The sequence below is a fragment of the Eretmochelys imbricata genome, chromosome 17, assembly GCF_965152235.1.
Source record: "Eretmochelys imbricata isolate rEreImb1 chromosome 17, rEreImb1.hap1, whole genome shotgun sequence".
NCBI classification, from domain to species: Eukaryota; Metazoa; Chordata; order Testudines; family Cheloniidae; genus Eretmochelys; species Eretmochelys imbricata.
Window position 1 is genome coordinate 2,761,846 of NC_135588.1, and position 24,557 is coordinate 2,786,402.

The 24,557-nt window shown below is 46.6% G+C and overlaps 2 protein-coding genes across 2 annotated transcripts in view; one reads left to right on the forward strand and one right to left on the reverse strand.

The window, feature by feature from the left end:
- Positions 1–1,149: 1,149 nt before the first annotated feature.
- Positions 1,150–23,006, reverse strand: TMIGD1 (transmembrane and immunoglobulin domain containing 1). Its single transcript, XM_077836314.1, has 6 exons — positions 22,924–23,006; positions 8,780–8,880; positions 7,372–7,650; positions 5,698–5,976; positions 3,874–3,977; positions 1,150–1,194 (listed from the first exon to the last, which is right to left on the reverse strand). Exons 1-6 carry the CDS (start codon positions 23,004–23,006, stop codon positions 1,150–1,152), a joined length of 891 nt encoding a protein of 296 aa, XP_077692440.1.
- Positions 22,038–24,557, forward strand: part of CPD (carboxypeptidase D) — a 34,223-nt gene continuing 31,703 nt past the window's right edge. Inside the window, exon 1 of the mRNA XM_077836313.1 lies at positions 22,038–22,701. Coding sequence (XP_077692439.1) covers positions 22,067–22,701 — 635 coding nt within the window. The 5' untranslated portion in view covers positions 22,038–22,066. The remainder of the gene's footprint in view (positions 22,702–24,557) is intronic.

A 24,557-nucleotide genomic window follows, 5' to 3' on the forward strand; every position in this document is an offset into this window, starting at 1 on the left:
AACACAACGGCATATGTCTTGCTACAGATGATGCTTCTTAGGTGCACAAAGTAACCTCAGGATTTCTTCACCTGGAGTAAAATGAAAAGGATAGATGTAAATCACGGTCTGATGTAAGGCAAAGTGGGCTGAATTCACCCTGAGCTATGCCAAAGTGCAAGTCCAAAATATTTTAGCAGGGAAGCAAACTACAAGGGACAGCTTTGGTGCTCACTTCCCCTTCAACCTCTCAGAGTTCACCCTCTGTCGTCATTCATGGCCAGAGCCACAAACTGGATTGGGCATGTGATCTGCAGGGAGTCGTACTTGACCCTTCATGCTGCTCCTCCCACTAGGTTGAAATACCCCCGGTAGAAGCAATCTACGAAGGGGAAAGGGGAGGTGCAGGCACCTGGCCAGATTCATACTTTTGCAGTATTATTTTGCATCTGCTTTAACAGCAAAGAGGACCTGGACTTGGTCATTTTTAGTTTGTCTTAGTATCATCTTGTTTCATGTGGGCTGTCAAGGCTTAAAGAAGGAAACTATGGATCTCTGGTACCTATTGCATTCTGCATATGTTACAGAACAGCTAATGAAACGTTCTGTACCTCAAGCTAATTAACTCACATCCATGGTGTTTACTAATATTAGCTGCATTAATAATAATAATATTACTGGAACGCCTTTCATCTAAAGATTTCAAAGTACTTTACAAACATTAATAGAATAAGCCTCACAACACTGCTGTTAGGTAAGGAAGTAAGATTGTTTCCACTTCATATTCTATTACAGAGACACAAACAGATGAACAATTAGTGACTTTCTCAGTCACTCAGCAAGTCCGTATCAGAGCCATGTGTCTTCTCTAGCCACTAGCCCATGCTGCCTTCCCTCCATTTTTATACTATGTTGTCTTCCTCTTAGCAGCACCTTTAAGTACACTGATTAAAACTGGCAAAGGAGAAGAAAGGGTCCCTTAAGCATCTGATAATGAACAGCACAAAGCATCATTAAGTCCTCCCATGCTCTTCTCTATTGGCAACACTGCCTCCCACTTATTCGTGTTAAGAGAATAAAACACCCTAAAGAGGAACTCAGCAGGAGGGGCTTTCATTCGAAAACCCATTTACGCAAGACTGCCTATATACAAATCATTGACTCAGATACTTACAGAGCTGTTTCACCTGGTGTTTGTTTTGTCTTTTTGAAGCACTAAAAATAAACACAAGCAACACAATCTTGTCATTATTGTATTTCTGAATGAAAGGCTTTTACTAAGTATATTCATAACTTACGTTAGTACTGCTCCTTTCATCCCACCTGGCCCCAAATGGAATATACAGGAATCACTTCACCTCCCACTGCTATGCAGCCACCTCTGGGGATGGGTTATAACAGTTCTCAGAACAGTATACAGCAACACTACACAACAGTATCGGACAGAAAACTGCAGAAAATGCACCATAATTGATCAAACTGAAAAGCAGACAGGACAACACCAGTACTTTGGTGAAAAATGCCAGGGGTGGAAAGGATTCCAACTTGGTATCAGAAAGATGGTATGTCTGCCACCCAGCCGGAGTGCATGAGATCAGTACAGGCAGGGCTGGATTTCCAATTAGGCACAGTAGGCATGTGCCCAGGGGCACTCATGTTCTAGGGGTGCCTAAAAGTTAAAAGTGGATTAAAAGTTTCATTTTTTATAGAAAACACGAGGTCAGCTGTAGGCAGGGGGAGCGCTGAAGATGCTGTGCCTAGGGGAATATAAGGGGTAAATTCGGCCAGAGAGAAGAGTGCCATTTCCTGAATATCCAACAGACTGTTTTACTTCACTGTGTTTTACTGGACACTACAGTGCTAATAAATGATGGTCACATAAACACCACCCTATACCGGAAACCTACTGACCGCTATTCCTACGTACATGCCTCCAGCTTTCACCCTGACCACACCACACGATCCATCGTCTACAGCCAAGCTCTGCTATACAACCGCATTTGCTCCAACCCCTCAAACAGAGACAAACACCTACAAGATTTCTATCAAGCATTCTTGCAACTACAATACCCACCTGCGGAAGTGAAGAAACAGATTGATAGAGCCAGAAGAGTTCCCAGAAGTCACCTACTACAGGACAGGCCTAACAAAGAAAATAACAGAACGCCACTAGCCGTCACCTTCAGCCCCCAACTAAAACCCCTCCAACGCATTATTAAGGATCTACAACCTATCCTGAAGGATGACCCAACACTCTCACAAATCTTGGGAGACAGGCCAGTCCTTGCCTACAGACAGCCCCCCAACCTGAAGCAAATACTCACCAACAACCACATACCACACGACAGAACCACTAACCCAGGAACCTATCCTTGCAACAAAGCCCGTTGCCAACTGTGCCCACATATCTATTCAGGGGACACCATCACAGGGCCTAATAACATCAGCCACACTATCAGAGGCTCGTTCACCTGCACATCCACCAATGTGATATATGCCATCATGTGCCAGCAATGCCCCTCTGCCATGTACATTGGTCAAACTGGACAGTCTCTACGTAAAAGAATAAATGGACACAAATCAGATGTCAAGAATTATAATATTCATAAACCAGTCGGAGAACACTTCAATCTCTCTGGTCACGCAATTACAGACATGAAGGTCGCTATCTTACAACAAAAAAACTTCAAATCCAGACTCCAGCAAGAAACTGCTGAATTGGAATTCATTTGAAAATTGGATACTATTAATTTAGGCTTAAATAGAGACTGGGAGTGGCTAAGTCATTATGCAAGGTAGCCTATTTCCCCTTGTTTTTTCCTACCCCCCCCCCAGGTTAAACTTGGATTTATGCTGAAAATGGCCCACCTTGATTATCATACACATTGTAAGGAGAGTGGTCAGTTTGGATGAGCTATTACCAGCAGGAGAGTGAGTTTGTGTGTGTGTTGGGGGGGGGAGGGGGGTGAGAAGACCTGGATTTGTGCTGGAAATGGCCAACCTTGATTATCGTGCACATTCTGGGGAGAGTGGTCGCTTTGGATGGGCTGTTACCAGCAGGAGAGTGAGTTTGTGCGTGTATGGCGGGGGGTGGGGTGAGAAAACCTGGATTTGTGCTGGAAATGGCCCACCTTGATTATCATGCACATTGTAGGGAGAGTGGTCACTTTGGATAAGCTATTACCAGCAGGAGAGTGAGTTTGTGTGTGTGTGTTTTTGGAAATGGGGGGGGGAGTGAGAAAACCTGGATTTGTGCTGGAAATGGCCCACCTTGATTATCATACACATTGTAAGGAGAGTGATCACTTTAGATAAGCTATTACCAGCAGGAGAGTAGGGTGGGAGGAGGTATTGTTTCATGGTCTCTGTGTGAATATAATGTCTTCTGCAGTTTCCACAGTATGTATCCGATGAAGTGAGCTGTAGCTCACGAAAGCTTATGCTCAAATAAATTGGTTAGTCTCTAAGGTGCCACAAGTACTCCTTTTGTTTTACTTCAGGGTCTCCCGTCTAGTAACCCAGCCTGGCCTTGCCATAGCATGCAAGCATTACTAGGACCAGGACTAGGCTGTAATTCATGTAGGCTATCCCTGATAAACAGGAAGGAGGATGACCATTCGGAGTTTGTCATTTCTGTATATGGCAAATTACAATATCTTCTCTCACAACAACACACACCTATGTGCACCCCCACATTAGCGAGACTTGTGTGTTATATGACCTGTATATACCACCTTTCTGGCTCTATTTCTAAGTCCAAGACAATAGAAGTGTTATGTTAAGCCTCACCTCCCCTCACTCAGAAAATAACGCTGAGATTAAACAAAGCTTTTTCTTAACAGCAGCTGTGCTGACTCATTATGATGGTTTCTGATTCATTGATGCTTTTGTTACCTTAAATATTTTTTCTCTTCGAGCCACAATTCCAAAAATTACAGTGAGTAAAACCACCACGGTGGCAGCAATAATGGCCTCCAAGGGAAAACCTGGTTTTCTATCTGTTGGAAGGAGGAAAAAAACACCCATTTGGATACTGGACAGATTGAGCACACTTCTATAAAGCAAGTCATTTTAGAGATGTCCAAAAAAGAGCAGGTGGTTTCTTCCTGTCCCTGTCTACACAGTGACCTGAACTGTGCTAAAAACAGAGGTCAAAAACTGTTGTAATGCATGGGATATTCATGTGGTTCTGACATTCAAAAAGAAAGACGCAAACAACAAACAGCCAGACATTTTTACTGGACTAACTGGAAATATTAATTGGTGTCCACTCCAGCAGGTTCTCCGGCTAGGCCATCAGGCCATGGACACAGAGTAAGATGTGCAGTAGTGTTTCCTGACATCTCCAGTATAACTGTTTTTATGATGGTTCTAGGGATAGGAGAGAATGGCTTGTGGGCAGCCCTGCAGCCAGAAAACCATGTATTTATTAGAATGAGAGGTGGGAAACTGCAGCCCTAAGATAGTTGTAGATTATTAGGAAAACATATGCAACAGATCCCTACTGTGACACCTTTGTATTCTGTAAATTGATACAATTAAAATGTATCCTCTTATTTGTGTGTCAACAACCCAATTAAGGGATGGGAGAAAATTACTGATTTCTTTCTAAACAGGGCATAGCTTCTTGCTTTTGAAACAAACGTCTCAACAGCTATTAAGCAGAGAATCTTCACATTGTTTTACATCCTTTAAAAAAACAAAAACAACTAGCCTTCCTGGGAGAGGCCAGTAGTCTGAGCAGAAGCCAAAGTTAGTACTCCTGGATTTTGTTCTCAATTCTGATTTTGTCTTTACCATTACCTTGTGCTGGGCAAGACCCTGCGCCTCGTTCTACCTCATTTTCCCCATTTGTAAAATGCGAACAAGAATATCCCCCTTCAAAGGTGAGCTTTGTGGCTTAATTAACATTTATCAAGCCACCTGAGATCCTCGATTGCATCATGCTGTCTATGCACAAATTATAATTATTATACTTCATCCAGTTTTACGTCCAATCAGCATGTGAGCTTTGTGACAGCCTATTTCTAGCTGTTGCTCCACCTGGCCCTGGCCCCAACTTGCTATTCAAAGCACTGATGTGTCATTGCCCTACTTACTTCAAATAAAATGTCCTGTTTACAACCACCCCTGCTCTAATTTCTACTGAATTCCACTGAGGGAAAAGAACAAGTTATTATATATTGTTTCCATTACAGTCGTGCCAGATTTCTCCACTCGTCATCGGGCTAATTGTGCTGGGCACTGTGCAAACATGAAAGAAGAGACAGTGCCTGCCCCAAAGCGCTTATAATCTAGTGCCCTGATGCTGCAAATGGATCCACGCTCCTGTGGCTGAACTGAGCCTCACCGACTTAAACAGGGCTCTTCACTGGCACAGGGATTTGCCAGTATGGACTGCACTGCGGTATTGTGGCCTGTATAAAGTATAACATTTTGCTCAGGGCAACTAATAACTGCTGGGATTCAAGTTGGCCAATGTGCATGAATTTAAAGAAGGGACTGGAATGATTTGAAAATTTTAATGCACACATTTGGCTTCAGGAGATCAGAAGGTGAGATGCAGCCCCTTCAGATTACACACTCCAAATACGTTTAAATAACTGGTGGAACAGGAAAAGCATTTAATGCTGCTCTAGCCTTCTAAGTATTAACCAGTCAGGTGCATAAGCCAAGCTATTGTTTCTATGCACTTAGATGCACACTCATTAGTGTTACCTTCAACTGTCAGGTGGAACTCCTTTTTCATCCCTCCAAGAACAGATTTAGCCTCACAAGTGTATGTTCCATTGTCAGATTTTTCTACTTTCTTGATAGTCAGCTGGAAGACCTCACTAGTATGGTATATCTGATAGCGATCTTTCTTCAGGGTCAGGGTGCTGTTGTCTTTATACCAAACCATTTCAGCTTGAGGGTTGGAATTCACATTGCAAGTCAGCGTCACATCATTCTTTTCTTCTACTGGAGGAGGGTCTTCCCCAGTTAGGAGAGGGGGAACTGTTCACAATAACCAGTTATTTTAATTACAAAGTTACCAGAACCACAAACACCTACTTACTATTTAAGGGAAAAGGAGTTCCCTTTAAACATTTCTGATGCATGCACAAATAACAATGATGATGAATAGCAGTTATGTAACCCTTCACAGCACTACTTGAGCAAACTGGGCAGTCATCATTAGCAACAGTAATTTCCAGACATAATTTTAAAAGGGAGTCCTGACTACTTTTCAAAACACCAATATAAAACAGTTCGCTGCTACAGCTTTTAGCAGTCTTTCCTACGAGCTGTACTAGTGTTAAATTTCATTCTGTCATAACATCAAATATTACAGTGAGAAATCTAAACTGGATGCATTGTAGGATCAGAATTTAGCTTATTTAATAGCTTTCCCATGCACTGCTAAACACTGCTGGAACGTGATACATTTGGAGCAGAGGAAGTGGGGCTGGACAGAGCAGGAGAGAGAACAGACACCACCAAGGAAGGGGGCGAGATTGATCACATGACATCTTCCATCTGGAGACACAGTTGGCCACCTTTATGTCTTCAAAGCTTCAGGCATCACCTTTCAGCTCTTTCACTGAATAAAAGCTTGGTTTTTACAGCGTAATAACTAATGCCTATTAACCATCATGCTGCAAAATCCTAGTGGAGTCAAGGGGCAGGTAGTTTTTGACATGCTGTAGCTAGGCGAGATCAATCCTACGTCTCCCACCCATGGCTGAGCTCACCTAGCTACATCCCGATAAAAGCTGAAGTGCTGTATGTCTCCTAGGGTTTGATAGTGGGAAGGCTAACACATGTCAGTTATCCTTTTTTTATTTATTTTTTATTTTTTATATTTTTTGCAGTGAAGACATAGCCAAAGGCACTCACTGCTCCTGGTTCAGGGCATAGGCCACTCACCAGCAGGTGTCTGGAGTTTAGGTGCATCAGGAGGATTTTATATATTCCTCTAGCATCGCACAGTGGCCACTGCAGCAGAGAGGATACCAGAGGAGACAGGTCTTTTTTGTGCTCTGATTCTTTTGTTCCCCTCTCTTTTCAAGCCGGAGTCTAGGTGGAGGAGGCAACAATGTCTAGTCAATCTACTTCTTAATCAAGGGCCTCATCCAGCTCCCACTGAAGAAAACTGAAAGGCCCCGCATTGATTTAAATGAAAGTCGGATCAGGCTTGAAGGTTTTGTTTACGCTAGGGAAAAGGTGTATTTTGAACACATTAGCGAACACCTAACATCAGCTAACACTTTTTCCTAGAAAAGACAAGGCAAAAGAATATAGAACAGTTGGGCATGGACTTCACCTAGTGAGCAGCCCCCGGGTATGCTAAACCCACTGATCTCACACTGCCATAGCTATTTTGCATAATCAGCCCTCCCATTAACTCACACTGGACATCCAGAGTCACCGAGATCTGAATGGACTCGTTCCGCACCAGCTTGCAGGTAAAGCTGACTCCATTGTCGGTCTTAGAGACTGGAAGGATGCAGATGTTAGTGGTATTCATTTTATTGCCATCTTTCATGTTCACAGTCCCACTGTCTCGGTACCAGCGTAATTCCTCCGCCCTGCTGCTGTTATGTACAGTACACCACAGAGACTCTTCACGGCCAGGCTTTGTGGCTAGTATTTGGTTATCAGAACGATTGTTTATAGCCAGCTCCACACCTGGGAAGGGAAATGGACATGGTGGGTTTCACAATCTGTACCTTTTGCACAGGCCAGGACAATATGAATAATTACCAGGCTACTCTGATAATGCCCAGGCCCCGGAAAGCAGGTTAAGAATGGAGTTGTCAGACTTAAATCTAATAACCACTGTTTCTAAAGCAGCTTCTCAAACTGCAGCAACAATTGTTCAGGCACAACTTGTGTTTTATTTATTTAGATTTACAAAAAAGACACAAAGGTACCTGCCCTAAGCTGTCAGTCTTCTAAAATTGCAAGCAAACGCAGGGCCCTGACGTTGCAGCTGACTGCATGGGTGTAGGAACCTAGGCTGCGAAGAAGAACCCTACCAGCCACCACCATGTATAGCAGTGATGTATTAGCCCCTCCAGCAAAAGGAAACAATAAAGACAAATACTTCACCCTCCCTGAAATACTATGTGTGCTCAGTTTTCACAGCCAGGCTTTTATGCACTCAATTTTTCATGCTCATGTTTTTATGTGCTCATTTTTTTGATTGTCTCAAATTGCATTTGTGAGTATAACTGGGTAGTTAGATCACCAGCTACATCTGCACTGGCTTCAGTAGAGTTTTGCTGTTCAAGGACTGCAGAGTCAGATTCTAAGCTTGGAGCCTTAGGACATTTTCACTGGGAAAAATAATCCCTGTGGGAGATAAATTGTCATTATCTCCGAAACTCAAGACTCTAGTTCCCGTTATGTCTTAATTAACTGAAAAAGTCACAAAAATAACCTGAGACCATGATTCTCTTGTTTGGTACTCCTAGATAGCGAAAGCATTCAGACTTTTCGTTTTTCACGTATTGTGCAAATAATGGAGTCCTCTGATTTTTGTACTCTTTGAGTTCACCAGTCTCATTTAGTGTGAATGACACTTTTTAAAATGGTGAAGTCTCTTCATTCTCTCTGGTTGCTCACGACGCTGTATTGAGCAGATCAGTTCTCTCTATGTGTAGTCTATTTAGGACCGATTACTACAATATAGGAAATGTAGGATCCAGCTGTAGCACATCGCCCTGGACACTACCCAGTGACAGGTGTCAAGCAGAGCATCAGGAGATATTAAGAAGCTCAGACAAATAAGCTGCAGCTTTTCTTTGCTGCTTACCTGTGACTAGACATGGAAAAAGTAAAACTGCAAGGACAGGTACTCCATAAGGGGTGGGTAGGCGGCTCTTCTGGGCCATCTCTGATATACTCAGGTGGGATCTGTTGGATAGAGAGTCATAGTTCTGTGAATACTGCAAGCATGGGATAATTATACATTGCTATCACACATTCCGAATAAAGCCCTCCCAGAAAGGCCCTTCACAGGCATTGATGGGCAGGTGGGGCCCTGAGGAGGAAGTTGTATTAGTTTCTTGTTGGTTGTACTCCACAAGCAACTGGCCCTTAAATCGTTAGCCCCTTCCTCAGAAATATTTTTTTTCCTAGCAATGCTAAGTTACTTCTGTGGCAGAGGTCCTTTCTCTTGGGATATCTAACCCTGCTGCTTACCTTGGGGAGAGTCTGTGAAGAGGCTTCTCCTGTTCAGAAATGCACAACACTTTCCCCATCTCATTTATAAGGGTTGAACTGTAATGTTTTTATTGTAGTTCAGTGTCAAGTGAGTCAGATAAACTGGGGTCAAGGTCTTGTTCCTTCACTGAATTTCTGAGTACACAAAACACGAGTTAGAAAATAAGGACTCTTCCTGCACTGCTCACTGTTTTATGGGATTAGCTGAGGCAATGAGTAACTAACAGGAAAGTTCCTGGGTAAGCCATTGCTGATTTCAACCAAAAATAAGGCATGTTTCCTTCTCAGCTTTCCTCATGTTGTTGGGGCCTGCATTCATTCAAGACAGTGGGAGCTTTGTTCCAGACCTCAACAACTGGGGCAGGAGCCCATCCCATTCTTTCCCTTTCTCCCACCACGGAGCCATTTGTAGTCCCTGGGACTGCATGCAGGAGTGAGGTTACTGGGAATTGTCTCAAACTCTGAAACATATGTTTGGAGATTGGAGAGCAGGGTCACTGTAGTGACCTAGAAACTACAAATGAGTCCCCTCCGCCCCCATAAGTTCGGCCAATACACTTCAGTCCTGAAGAGCACCAGGCCTTGATATTCCATTCCTGGGACTGACCCCACCCCAGCCCTCTGCTGGGGCACATCACTGCTGACCCGCAGTGCCCTGTCTTATTTCTGCTCTCCCAGCACTGCGCCCAATTCCCCCACTCTCTCAGTGAACCTCAGTGCTGCATTGTGGCTCCCCCTGCTATTCCAGACTCCTCCAAGCTGGAAACACCTATTTTTCAGTTAGCTCAGCCACTGGGGCCAGCCCTGATGTTACGGTGGATACAACTGTGTTGAATTCCAGGGAGTTCCGGCTGCTTACAAGGCTGGATTTGTCTCCATGTGTTTCGAAGCAGCCCTCTGGGGGCACAACTGAAACCCATGGTGCTAAGGGAAGATGGCGTTTTGAATATTCTCAGCACACCTTAGCAGGACAAAGGTGATAACTATAAACCACTAGGTCCTTACCAATCCTGACCCTGAAAGGAATGTCCCACTGACGTCGATGGGCCTGTGGGTGCTCAGCACCTCTCTGGATCAGGCTTATCATAAACCTGGGATCAGAAACTGGCTACAGTGGGCCATAAAATGCATTTCATAGGCAGGAAAGGGACCCTGGACAAGGTGGACTATGTTCGACCCACTCAGCAGAGAGCACCAGTAGGTTTGGAGAGCGGCTGTATGGCTTTGCTGTTGACAGGACACTAGAGGGTGCCAGTGCACAGAATACTATGTATTAGTAGCTCTGTACATTGGTTCATCTGTTGGAAAAACCCACGGACAACAAGAAGCCATTTTCAGGAAACATTTTTTATTTGATGCCTGCCCAAGGTGCTTTGGAGAGAGGAGTCAGAGTGGGGCCTGTCTCTGACATCTCCTCCTGGATGGCTAGCTGCCACCCCTAGCTCAGCATGGCTAAAACAGAGCACAGGTGCCATTCAGGTAGGGCAGAGGGGGGCTGCAGCCCCCCTGAGTTTTGTACCCCCATGCTGCTTACTCCTCCCCCACCCCCCACCAGCCAGGAGTAATGTGGCTCATTCTCCCCCCCACACCAGCTGGCTATTCTTTGCTCAGCCAATAGGAATGCAGAGGTGTATCTGGCAGAACCAATAGCAGGGCTGGGAGCTTCTGCAGCACTTTTTTCAAATTCATTTTCCTGAAGCTCTGGGCTTAGGTCAGAAGATGCTTGCTGCAGATTTCATCATGACCTGCCATTCACCTTCCCGGGGTGACATGTTACAAAGCAGATATGAGCAGGGGGTGGGAATAGATGACCTCCTGAGGTCCCTTCCACCCCGATCTTCTATGAAAGGCAGGAGCCAGCCCCTTATGACACCAGTAGACAGAGAACTGCTCGGGAGGGGCAGGAGCTGCTGTCCCAGGCACATTCAGGGGATCATTATCCCCACAGAAAGGCCAGCTCTGGACGTTTCAGGCTGCAAGAGCCGTGCTGAGGAATGACCACCTGGGATTTTCCCCTGCTGTCAAGAAACAAACATGCTCTCACACCACCAATACTGTTTAAATGACACTTAAAACTTCCTATTTTTTCCAACTCTTTAATTTTCCAGTGAATGGCAGTACCCCAGTGCGGCCATTTATTCTTCCATTTAGTGCCATGTGTCTGCGGGAGTCTTTCCTTTGCCAGCAATAGGCTTTGGGTCAGGTCCATAGGCTGTGATACAGTAACACTGATCTCTCTGTGAATGCTGGGATTTTACCAGATCTCCCCAGCGTGGGGGTGGACTTTTCTGGGACCTTTTTCCCAGATACCTTTTGAGGAGCTTCTGCCCCTGGACTGCTGCTCTCCAGCAGCCATTTTGCAGCTTTCCGCTGTATGTCCTCTTCCAGCTGGGAAATATTCTTATCTCCTGTTGTACTTACTCTTTAACATTCCTGAGGGTGGCAGAGTCTCACAGATCAGTGAGTTTCATGGAGATGATGTTTAGTCTATCAAATCCTTACAGCAACACCCCAGAAATCTACTTCCAACTTAATCCGTTGTATTTATCGTAACTATTTGCGTAAACCCTATAGTGAACATAAACCTAAGCCAATCTAAACAAGTTGTAAGATTTGGCTGCCAAAATGTGTTTGTTATAGATCTACACTGCTAACATCCATCCTTTAATTATAGTCTAGATAGTAAAAAGAATGAGGAGTACCTTAGAGACTAACAAATTTATTTGTGGCACCTTAGAGACTAACAAATTTATTTGAGCATAAGCTTTCATGGCCTAAAGCCTACTTCATCGGATGCATGCAGTGGAAAATACAGTAGGAAGATATATATATACACTGAGAACATGAAACAATGGGTGTTGTCATACCCACTATAAGGAGAGTGATCAGGTAAGGTGAGCTATTATCAGCAGGAAAAAAAAACAACCTTTTGTAGTGATAATCAGGATGGCCCATTTCCAACAGTTGACAAGAAGGTGTGTGTAACAGTAGGGGGGGAAAAAAACATGGGGAAATAGTTTTACTTTGTGTAATGACCCATCCACTCCCAGTCTTTATTCAAGCCTAATTTAATGGTGTCCAGTTTGCAAATTAATTCCAATTCAGCAGTTTCTCATTGGAGTCTGTTTTTGAAGTTTTTTTGTTGTAGTATTGCAACTTTTAGGTCTGTAATCGAGTGACCAGGGAGATTGAAGTGTTCTCCAACTGGTTTATGAATGTTATAATTCTTGATGTCTGATTTGTGTCCATTTATTCTTTTACGTAGAGACTGTTCGGTTTGGCCAATGTACATGGCAGAGGAGCATTTCTGGCACGTGATGGCATATATCACATTGGTAGATGTGCAGGTGAATGAGCCTCTGATAGCGTGGCTGATGTGATTAGGCCCTATGATGGTGTCCTCTGAATAGATATGTTGACAGATTTGGCAATGGGCTTTGTTGCAAGGATAGGTTCCTGGGTTAGTGTTTTTGCTGTGTGGTGTGTGGTTGCTGGTGAGTATTTTCTTCAGGTTGGGGGGCTGTCTGTAAGCAAGGACTGGCCTGTCTCCCAAGATCTGTGAGATGATGGGTCGTCCTTCAGAATAGGTTGTAGATCCTTGATGATGCACTGGAGAGGTTTTAGTTGGGGTCTGAAGGTGAAGGCTAGTGGCGTTCTGTTACTTTCTTTGTTGGGCCTGTCCTGTAGTAGGTGACTTCTGGGTACTCTTCTGGCTCTGTCAGTCTGTTACTTCACTTCAGCAGGTGGGTATTGTAGTTGTAAGAATGCTTGATAGAGATCTTGTAGGTGTTTGTCTCTGTCTGAGGGATTGGAGCAAATGCGGTTGTATCGTAGAGCTTGGCTGTAGACAATGGATCATGTGGTGTGGTCTGGCTGAAAGCTGGAGGCATGTAGGTAAGTATAGCAGTCAGTAAGTTTACTGTATAGGGTGGTGTTTATGTGAACATCGCTAATTAGCACTGTAGTGTCCAGGAAGTGGATTTCTTGTGTGGACTGGTCCAGGCTGAGGTTGGTGGTGGGATGGAAATTGTTGAAATCATGGTGGAATTCCTCAAGGGCTTCTTTTCCATGGTCCAGATGATGAAAACGTCATCAATGTAGCGCAAGTAGAGTAGGGGCATTAGGGGACGAGAGCTGAGAAGCGTTGTTCTAAGTCAGCCATAAAAATGTTGGCATACTGTGGGGCCATGTGGGTACCCATAGCAGTGCCGCTGATTTGAAGGTATACATTGTCCCCAAATGTGAAATAGTTATGGGTGAGGACAAAGTCACAAACTTCAGCCACCAGGTTAGCCATGACATTACCGGGGATAGTGTTCTTGACGGCTTGTAGTCCATCTTTGTGTGTAATGTTGGTGAAGAAGGCTTCTACATCCATAGCGGCCAGGATGGTGTTTTCAGGAAGATCACCAATGGATTGCAGTTGCCTCAGGAAGTCAGTGGTGTCTCAAAGATAGCTGGGAGTGCTGGTAGCATAGGGCTTGAGGAGAGAGTCTACACAGCCAGACAATCCTGCTGTCAGGGTGCCAATGCCTGAGATGATGGGGCATCCAGGATTTCCAGGTTTATGGATCTTGGGTAGCAGATAGAATACCCTGGTCGTGATTCTAGGGGTGTGTCTGTGCAGATTTGTTCTTGTGCTTTTTCAGGGAGTTTCTTGAGCAGATGGTGTAGTTTCTTTTGGTAGCCCTCAGTGGGATCAGAGGGTAGAAAGTGATAGATAGCTTGTAGCAAGTGGTGTTGGAGAGCTGCCTAGCACCCTCTTGTTCATATTCCAACCTATTCATGATGACAACAGCACTTTCTTTGTCAGCCTTTTTGATTATGATGTCAGCGTTGTTTCTGAGGCTGTGGATGGCATTGTGTTCTGCACGGCTAGATAGTGATTCTTTTTAAAGGCATAGACCCCAGTGTTAATAAAAAAATTGTTTAAATAACTAGATTGGGGTTTTTTGGGGCTAGTTTTTAAGTGACTGTGTACTATTGATGCAGTAGAAAATAGCCCCGGGAATCATGGTTAAAGTTGCCCCCCCCCCCCCCCCCCGGCTACCAAAATCTGAAATGGTACCCCTGAAACAGAGCCCTCAAACTTTCCCCAAAGCCCTCCCCACACCCTCCCTTCTTGAGCACTGTGGACAACACCACCATCCTCTCTGTAACTCAGGCCTGTAACCTGGGGGTCATCTTTCACTCGGCCCTCTCTCTCGACCCTCACACGTAGGCTCACAGATTCTTTCTAGATAATATCTCTATGATATGGCCTTTCCTGTCCATCCACACAGCTCAAACTCTTGTCCAGGCTCTCATCAGCTCATGTCTTGATTATTGCAACATCCTTTTCTCTGGCCTTGACAAATGCAACCTTGCTCCCACTCATATCTATTTAAAATGCTGCAGCAAAGATCATTGCTTTGACCATGTTACTCCTCTCTGCATCCCTCCACTGGCTTTGCCTTTCCTACAGCATCAAACATATGCTACTTGTCTTCACTTTCAGGGCCCCTGCCGGCCTTCCCTACCCTACCTATCAGCTGTCATTCACTGTCAGGAAGCTGACTCCCACCTCCGATTGGTCCCTGATGCCAGACTCCCTCACCCACTTGTTAAATGTCAACAAGCACCTAAAATTGATAGGCGGAACATTTCAAACTGACAAGAGTTGATATTTTTTTGTATATAATGTGTGCACAGATAGCCTTTCAAACATGTTGCCACAGGATATCATGAAGACCTAGAGCCGGGATCTGCAACCTTTGGCACGCGGCCTGTCAGGGAAATCTGCTGGCGGGCCGGGACGGTTTGTTTACCTGCAGCGTCTTCAGGTTTGGCCGATCACAGCTCCCACTGGCCGTGTTCGCCGTTCCAGGACAATGAGGGTTGTGGGAAGCAGCGGCCAGCACATCCCAGAAAAAGTTTATTTTCTGTTTGGTGTCCTAGACTCTGACTTCAAACATTAGACCTAGTTTAGGCCAGATTTGATCATTCAGAACATCCGTAATTGAATAATAAAATATATGACCTTTCTATCTTTTATAGATAAAAAACATTCAAGCTTTTCTTGAGAAATGGTTTGCGAACTAAAACCTGCCCTTGGAGTTAGATGTGTAATGGGATATGCAAAAATATGCATAATCTAGGATTGAGATATTGGTTAATTTGTCAAGCAAAGAATCCGTCAAGCGTAGCATTAATCCCATTCCCAGAAAAATGTTCTCAAAATAGTGCCTCAGGTGTTGCTCAGAGGTTGTTGGCATCTTCCCAATCATTCCAGTTCCCTGATTGTAATCCTATTTTAGTACATGGTGCAGCGTATTTTGCAACAACACTTACGTCATGAGTGCAACCAACTCTATTCTCTCCATTTGCCGAACGTCAGTGTTAAGAAGTAAAACCCCTGAGTAAAGCCACGAATATACTTAGCACAACATCCCCCTTCCACCAAACCTTCTCTTATCCCCCCCCCCATTTGTTAAGCCATTACAGTGCGTCATTGTTGCCCCAGGAAGATTCAGAACTCATGCAGCATCTGGTTTCCACTGTGAGATGTATAGATAGCCAATATGCCTTGAATATATTGTTAATAACTAGAGTTGCTGTTGGCCCTTACAGCAGGAAAGCTGTTGCTCTATTCCACTGTCAAGGATACAAAACAAGATTACAAGTAGGGTGACCAGACAGCAAGTGTGAAAAAACGAGACAGGGGATGGGGGGTAATAGGAGCCTATATAAGAAAAAGACCCCAAAATCGGGACTGTTCCTATAAAATCGAGACATCTGGTCACCCTAATTACAGGTAGTACCTCTGTTTGCTCAGAATGGCACACCAGCAATCCACATTTTAAACCATGAGACACAATGTCTGGGGAATACCATGTAAGTGAAGCTGGATGCTCCATTCCCACAGAATTGGAAGGGAGAAGTTTAACCAAAGCCTTCAAGCTATGGTTAATCACACAACTTAATATATAGATAGAACTTCCTCTCTCTCTCTCTGTCTGGCTACAGGGAACCCCTCTAGGGGCTGGTGGACAAGAGTGACACCTGGTTTTCCTATGCAGAGTGGCAACTGTGTCCTGGAGAAGTTTCACAGGGCAGTACAGGAACTAAGTTCAAACAGTTAAGAATGCTTACTAGGTGACCTACAAAAAGAGAGAAATTATATGGATTAAACTTCCTGATAGCCCAAGAAATCCAATCCATCTAGTTTTCACCCCAAATCTGTCTTATTCCTTCAATAGGCAGGGCTGCACAGAGGTTTTGGGGGGCCTGGAGGAGAAGCAGGGCTGGAGAGCAAGCCCACCTGACTCTCACCCTACAGTGGCAACTCCTGTCCCACAGGGCTGGGCCTGACTCTCTGCTCCGGGTGTTGTGACCTGGCGCCTGAGGTTGCACCACTCAGGTTTGGCCTGGCCTGGCCTGGGGGACCCTGTCACTATGTCTCTTGTTGGGTGTAAATCCTGAAGGATGTGAAGTACAAGTATTACATCTAATCAAAGAGTATATGGACAATGTCCAGTAAACATAGAGGAACTATAAGGGATGTTTAAATGTTTATTGAGTCTAGAAATGACAGGAATTGTGTGGCATTAGAAGGAAAACAAATGTATTGAAAGATATAAACCCTAACCAGCACATACATCTGAAATATTAAAAGAAATTGCTTTTAAAAGGAAGGGGAGAATTCCAATAAATAATAGGAGTTAACAGAGAAAATACAATCCTTGAAATGAATAAAACATAAAAAAAAGTCTCATAGAAATATGTTCTACATTGATCCCAGCTAGTGGATATTGTTGGAAGTAGCAGACAGAACAGTAATCTGAGATCAGCTGGCAAGTGTCCAGTAGTCCAGAGTGTCACCCCCACCAATAAACCCGGAGAACAGCGTATATGAACTGAGGCCACAGGAAACTCATTTCTTCCCCACACCCCTGACCAACAAAAGTGCTACTGTAGACATGGCCTTAGATTTCAGCTTTAAAATGTAACTGGTGCCTTGGCAAATTAATAAAACTGACCCCTGTTCATGCTTACACTCCCATCCCCACAGTGAGACTCCCCAATTTTCCATGTGGTTAAACCAAGATACAAGGAAATGACTTTCCATGGTCATGGTGAGAGTCTGGCTTAGCATGATCTGATGTCATGTTCCTCCTGGCTCTCAGTACTTTTGTCTGCTAGACAACAGGGCTTCCACCGCTGAAGGTCTGGGCTCATCTTCAAGTGTTTTGGCTGGCCCTGGGCTTCTGAGATTCGGAAAATCCCACTCCTTCATTCTGGAGCTAGCTGACTCCCTTTCCCCTTTTAGATCTTGTCCTGTTTTGACAATGACCCTTTCTGTGTGTTCAGGAGAGCAGGACAATGAGATAAAAGGATGCTCAAGTGCAATGGAAGCATTCCCTGTGCTTTGCCTGATTTTGTGTGATTCTGATGGCCCATAGAGCAAGAATTAGGAAATTGTCCCCAAACCTTTTTCTGCAAAGCTGCTCATGTGTGACTGCTGCTGTTCCACCTGAACAGGAGGTTTTTTTGCCTCCTATGAACTTTCATCTCCAATGAGACTTTCTTGAAAGAATTTGCTTCTTTGAAGGGGTCTGGAATGCTGTTGGTCTAAACTAATTGACTTTGCCCAATATTCATTATTGTTTCCCCTGCCTTGAAATGGGAATTAATGAAGGTTTGGGTGAATGATATATGAAAGGTCTGTCTTAGTGTCAACCTGTACATACCTTTGTATCTCTTCTGAAACACTCTTTTGTAACTACCTCCAATACAGCAGGTTCTACAACAATACAAAGTGACGTCAAGAATGTTCCTGTCTCCCATGAGGCCTGATGAACTGATCTTGGAGGTTATGCCATGTAGGTCAAGCAGCATCTGTGCGTTTCCTTAAGCAGCCAAAACACCAGGAGAAGTATCATCTTCCAGCCTTTGGTAACATCAGACCAGCTATCTGTGAAGGCAAGAAAGCCCCACACATCGTTGTCATACTGCTGTCTCTCTGTGGCTGGGTCTCTATTTTCTGTTTGGTTCTTTTATTGACAGGCAATGACTCTGCTGTAGCTGCTTAAGGTGATATGCCACTTGTCATACACAGAAATACCACTGACTTTAGTATGTTCTTTGCTGTCCCTCTGGTAGGGAAGTCATTCCAGAGAGCTTGCAATGTTGCTGTAGCTGTGTTGGCCCCAGTAGATTAGAGACACAAGGGGGGTGAGGTAATATCTTTTATGGGATCAACTTGTGTTGGTGAGAGAGACAAGCTTTTGAGCTACACAGAGCTCTGTGTAACTTGAAAGCTTTTCTTTCACCCCCAGAAGTTGGTCCAATAAAAGATATTCCAGAGAGTGACAGAGTCTCTGCTCATCTTACTTAGGAGCCTAGTCTGCTCTTGATGCATAGAGATTTATGTGCAGTTTAGGGAGTTACCAGAGTAAGCTGAGATAAAAATAGACACATCAAGCTGCCTTTTCCCAGCCTTGAGTGTGAGGCTGAAGTTAACCAAATGATTCCTCTTTAATTTCACCTAGATACAGTTCTAATGCTCTGCATCTTATTCAATCTTCTTAGTATTACTATGGAAAATTGGAACTGTAAACAGCAGAAAGGGCAACAATGTTTTTGTCCATATTTCACAGAGTTCACCTTTGTTCCTAGTTATAAGGTCCCTTCTGAGTTACTGTGGGCTGGTAAGGACTTTTATGATTTTACTGTGTTCACTGACAAACAGACTCTCATGGTGCTCCTTTTTTAAAGAAGAAATATTATGTTTTTGTACAAAGTAAATCTTGCAAATCTTTCCCTCTTGTCTTATTTTTATGATAAGGGAATATAAAAATATCTGGTGAAACCTTGTCACATTTCAGTGGTCCCTTCTTTGAACTGGACAGATTTCCTGTGATATTTATTACTGTAAGTGAAACATGATTCATAGAATCTGCTTGCATTTAAATGGCTTTGAATTTCTTTGAGCAAAGGCTTTCTAGGGCTACTTCAAGAGATATTTTCAAAGGTGCTGAGGACCAGCCTTCCTTCTTGCAAATGCAGTTTGAATTTTGCATAAACTGAACCTATGCTGTGAACCTGCCAGATAGATTTGCAGGTGCAAATCAGAGTTCTTGCACCTCTAACTAGCTGACTTGCTGTGACGTTATTGACGTGAACTGGAACCGTATAGATCATTCTTGCAACCAAAGTCCTGTAGTGGTACCAAATCTTGTATAAAGGGCGTCAAATAAGGTGTCTAAGACCAGGTGATGGTTGGCTGGTTCGGATGATGCTGTCTGTTTGCATGTATCATTTTTGTATTTAAAGTTATAAGTATTGGCTCTATACTGTCTGTAGTTCAAACTTGTGCTATGCTTCTGGGTGACACCCCAGACAAGTTGGTGTCAGCTCTGCCTAGCCTGCTGGATGGCCCATTAAGGGCCATCAGCTATACCATTGACCCACTGAGAGAAGGCAGACGCGCCTTGTGACTCAGCAAGGCATGCAAGGACCTGCCTATGAACAGAACTCTGAGAGTTTTCCATGCCTTGTGATGGACAGCTGGTCTTTGGGACAAAGAAAGACAGACCACATGGGAAGAGACTATCAAAAGCTGCTGCAGCTCCTCCAGCTTGTCTTCAATCCTGCTTCATACCTCTGGAGGGACTTTGTTCTACACAAAGGACTGATGACCCATCCCAGCTGGGGATGTTCTCCAGAGACTTGATTTGAATTGACAGTTTATTTTATCGCTGCCACAAGCCTGAACCAAGAACTTTGCCATTGCTGTATGTCAGTGACTCCATTTAACCAATTCTAGCTGTCATCGATATCTTTTTCCTTTTATGAATAAACCTTTAGATTTTAGATTCTAAAGGATTGGCAAGTGTGATTTGTGGGTAAGATCTGATTGGTATATTGACCTGCATCTGGGGCTTGGTCCTTTGGGATGGAGAGAACCATTTTTCTTTTACAGGGGTATTGGTTTTCATAACCATTTGTCCCCACAACGAGTGGCACTGGTGGTGATACTGGGAAACTGGAGTGTCTGTAGGAATTGCTTGTGTGACTTGTGGTTAGCCAGTGGGGTAAAACTAAAGTCGTCTCTGTCTGGCTGGTTTGGTCTTCCTTAGAGGTGGAAAAACCCCAGCCCTGCTTTAAGCAATTTGTCCTGAATTGGCACTCTCAGTTGGGTCCCACCAGAACCAGCATCATTACACTTGCACACTCAATTAGGTTGTTAGAAGTGCAATTATTATTATTTATGTGGTTCCATAGATGGGATGCTTTGTCCTGGGCTTTGAGATCTGCCTTTTCCCAGAGAAGCACAGCTGTCATAGTGTCTCATAGATTGAAATCTGATGTTTGATGTAGTGGGGCTTGATCCATTAATTGCTTTGAAAATCAGGACCAAGGCCTCAAACTATGCTTACAATGGCCTGAGCCCTGGAGAAAGTCAGCGGCCACATTCTGTACTAGCTGGTCATCTATGCTTAGCAAGGAGTCAAACAGGACGCTGGGGCTTTGCACCACTCTGCTGAATGGGGGCTGTCATAGGCGCCAACTTCCCCCGGTGCCGGTGGGTGCTGGACCCCACCCGCCCCAACTCCACCCCATCCTGCCCCTGCCCCTGCCCCTGCCCCGCCCCCATTCCAACCCTTTCCCCAAAGTCCCACCCCAACTCTGCCTCCTCCCTGCCCCTATTGGACTCCTTCCTCAAATCCCCGCCCCAGCCCCGCCTCCTCCCCCGAGCGCAGGGCTCCTCCCCCAGCTCGTTGGGCCGCGGAACAGCTGTTTTGGGGCGGCAGGTGGTGGGAGGAGAAGCGGGGCCGCCGGGCGCTCGCGGGAGGAGGCGGAGGCGCGGGGAGCCGGGGCGGGGCGGGGCGCTTGGCTGCCGGTGGGTGCAGGGCTCCCCCCAGCCCCGGAGCACCCCAGGAGTCGGGGCCCGTGGGGCTGCGCGCCGCCGGGTGGGAAGCGGGGCCAGCCTCCTGCGCGGGGGCGGGGGCGCCCGCCTTCCCCGGCCAGGCTGCGGGCCCTGGGGCCGGGGCTGAGTCTGCGGAAGAGACGAGCGAGGCGGGAGTCGAGAGCAGCCTCCGGCTCCCTGAAGGGCGGCTCCAGAGCGGACGGAGCCGGGCCGGTCTCGGGGAGGCCGCCGACAGGGCGCGGGGCGGGCGAGGCGGGAGATTAGGAAGCGCTGGAAGGGGGCTCCTGGGGCGGTGACGGGGAACAAGCCCCGCGCCCAGCACCCTCAGCCGGGCCCATCCCGCCCGGGCGCAGCCGCCTCACCCGCCCGGCCCCCGCGGGGGGACCGCGAGCGTGGTCCCGAACACCGCGTCCAGCCGAGGGGCCGCGCCGCGCGAGGGGCACTGCCCCTTTAAGGTTGGCCACGCCCTCTTGGTGACGTTCCCAACAGCGGTTTTTCTTAATACACCTGGTCTGGCCCGGCGCCTTACCCCGCCCAGGCTGCCTCATTGGTCCATCTCTCGCCCCGCCCATCCCAGTCGTCTCCTCCTCCGTTGGCACGTTACCTCTCCGTTCGCTCCGCCCTTCCCGGTCTCCTCCTTTCCCATTGGTGCCTTTCCCCTTTCTCTCGTCCTCTCCTCCCTCATTGGCCGCCGCCGTCCGCTGCGTGCCGGCCTCTGCCTTCCCATTGGTACTCCTCATCAGACCCTGCCCTCCCATTCGTCACCTCCTCCGCGGTCCCTGTTTCTGCCCTTCCATTGGCCAGCTCCTCAGACGTTCTTGCCCCTCCATTGGTCACCTCCTCAGCTGTCCCCGCCCCTGCCCTCCTATTGGCCGCCGGCCCCACCGCCCGCCCCTCCCCCCCCTCAGGTCTCCGGTGCGGGTGCGGCGGCGGCTGGGCCCTGCGTGTGGCCGCGCGTCTCTCCCCATGGCCGGGCGGCTCGTGCTGTGGCTGCTGCTCGGGCTGGGCCCGGCGGGCGGCGCCCACATCAAGAAGGCGGAGGCGGCGGCGGGCGAGGCCCCGGCCCCGGGCTACCTGCGGGCGGCCGAGCTGGGCGCGGCGCTGCGGGCGCTGGCCGAGGGGGCCCCGCCGGGCCTGGCCCGGCTCTTCAGCATCGGGCAGTCGGGGGAGGGGCGGCCGCTGTGGGTGCTGCGCCTGACGGCCGGGCTGGAGCCCGCGCGGCCGGGGGCGGGCCCGGGCGGGGCCCCGATCCCCGGCCGCCCGCAGGTCAAGCTGGTGGGGAACATGCACGGCGACGAGCCGCTGGGCCGGCCGCTGCTGCTGCGCCTGGCCCGGGAGCTGGTGTCGGGCTGGGCCCGCGGGGACGCCCGGGCCGGCCGCCTCCTCAACGCCACCGACCTCTACCTGCTGCCCAGCCTCAACCCCGACGGCTTCGAGCGGGCCCGCGAGGGCGACTGCGGCGGGACGGCCCCGGGCGGCCGCGAGAACAGCCGCGGCCAGGACCTGAACCGCAGCTTCCCCGACCAGTTCGCCTCGGCCCCGCCCGACCTGGAGCCCGTGCCCGAGGTGCGGGCCCTGATCGCCTGGATGCAGCGCAACAAGTGAGTGGGGGGGAGCCCCGGGGCGGGCTGAAGGTGCTTTGTCTGTATGTGAAATTTTGGCCCCAAGGGGCGAGGACCTCCGGCTCACAGCCCGTGGGTCCTGCCTGGGCTTTGGGAGGGGCTGCATGGGGATAACTGTGGGGGGAGAGGTTGATGTTGGGGTGGGGGCTGGAAGTAGGTAGTGGCGCTAATGGACAAGGCATTGTAATACATTTTCCTTACCCTGAAGTCTCCTGTGATTCTGTCTGCATTGTACCAGCCCCCTCTAGCTCCCTTTGTGCTGTCGTCCGAGGCTGCTGGGACATCTAGCTACTGGGCTCTGACTTCTTATGTGCTGCCTTGTGCAGCAGACCTCTTATGAATGGAACAGTGGGGCATTTTATTGTTTAACTACACAAAGGCCCACGTGCACCTGGCAGAGAAACCATGTTGGTTTCTTTACAGACAACTGCACTTAAGGGACCGCGAGCAATGTGTTTTTCCTGGCTAATCCAAACAGGCCAACAGTAACTTAAACTATTCATGTTGACTTCTCCTTTTTCACAGCAAGCTAAATGAGTGCTCAGTTAACAGGTAAACTTATTTTCAGGATGTGCTTCATTCACCTTAAGACCATTGGTGACCTTTGCTTTTGGTCCTGTGTTGTTAACTCTCCTCGTGATTAACTGTCTGATCTTTAGCAGTATGAACCAAACGTGTTGCTTAATACCTACAGGTGCTCAAATACTGAGGTCTGGTATGCACTGTGGCAGACAGAGTGTCCACCTTTCCTCCACCATAATAAATTTTCCCTGTATTATTTCTTGCTGTTGTTGCATAGAGAATTCTTGCTAAATGTTTCTAGAGGTAGGTCTTGATCCTGCAAATGTTTATGCATGTCAGTAGTTCTGTTGAGTGTTTGTGGGCCTAGAATAGTGCATTAGCCTTTTGGCTCCTGATTTGGAGCAAAGGAAGGGAAATGCACCAATAAGCTTATTTGTCTGGAGTAGTGCTGCCTGTGAGGGGGGATAGCTAGCTAAATTGGGTTATGAAAGTCCAGTTCTGTCTTTTCTGGGACTGTCTCATTTGCTATGAGTTTCCTGAATGAATTTGTAAAAGAAAATAATGATTAGATTGTGTAGGATTCTGTTACCTTTTTGAAGATAAATCTGAAGAGAATTACAGAATCAGTACCGTGGAACATGTAATGCCGTTGCATAAGGTGTGTGGAACAGGAGTGCACAGGTTTTTGTTGCGAGTCTCTGGAAAATGAGTATGACAGCTATGTATTTGCTAATGAGAAATACATTCTGATCAGGCATGATTTGATAGACCGAAACAAATTCTATACATTTTCCAAAGTCCGAGAGAGAGAGAAATTAAGGTCTGATTGACCACTTCACCATAATAAAGGACTCTTGAAAAAACCTCTGTTAGTACTCCTTGGTTATTTTGGCTAAGCTGGTCAGCAGAAACACAATAGCAACTGTGATAAGCATCAGCATGTAACATTTACATAAGGGAGTGCGGAAACTCAAGTTTTTCTCCCTAGTTTTTGTTAAATTTTAACAGACTTCATGTGTTGGGATCAGGAGGTGCCAGTAAAGATCCAGTATTATAGCTGTAAGAGGAGTTAGTGGTCGAGTTGTTGATTCAACCCTGTTCCTCAGGATTCTTGATTGCATTGTCCACACTTGCTTACTGGCTGAACTTTACTGTCAGCGCTGGTGTATTGATGTGCTGCAGCACAAAATGAAACTAAGCCCCAAATTTGCTCTGGCTCAAAATTATCTAGTGGGGAAAATCCTCTGGGTTTCAAACAGTAGTAGTTTAAAAATAAAATTTAAAGTGTATTTTGGCAACCACTGCTGACAAAA

Bases quoted from the DNA above. Each gene is read 5' to 3' on its own strand.
- TMIGD1 (XM_077836314.1), bottom strand. From the start codon at position 23,006: ATGTCCCAGCAGCCTCGGACGACAGCACAAAGGGAGCTAGAGGGGGCT. The intron at 8,881-22,923 runs GTAAGGAAAATG...TCTATCCAACAG, and splicing joins GAATCACAGGAGACTTCAGG to ATCCCACCTGAGTATATCAG. The intron at 1,195-3,873 runs GTAACAAAAGCA...GTTTATTTTTAG, and splicing joins GAAGAGAAAAAATATTTAAG to TGCTTCAAAAAGACAAAACA.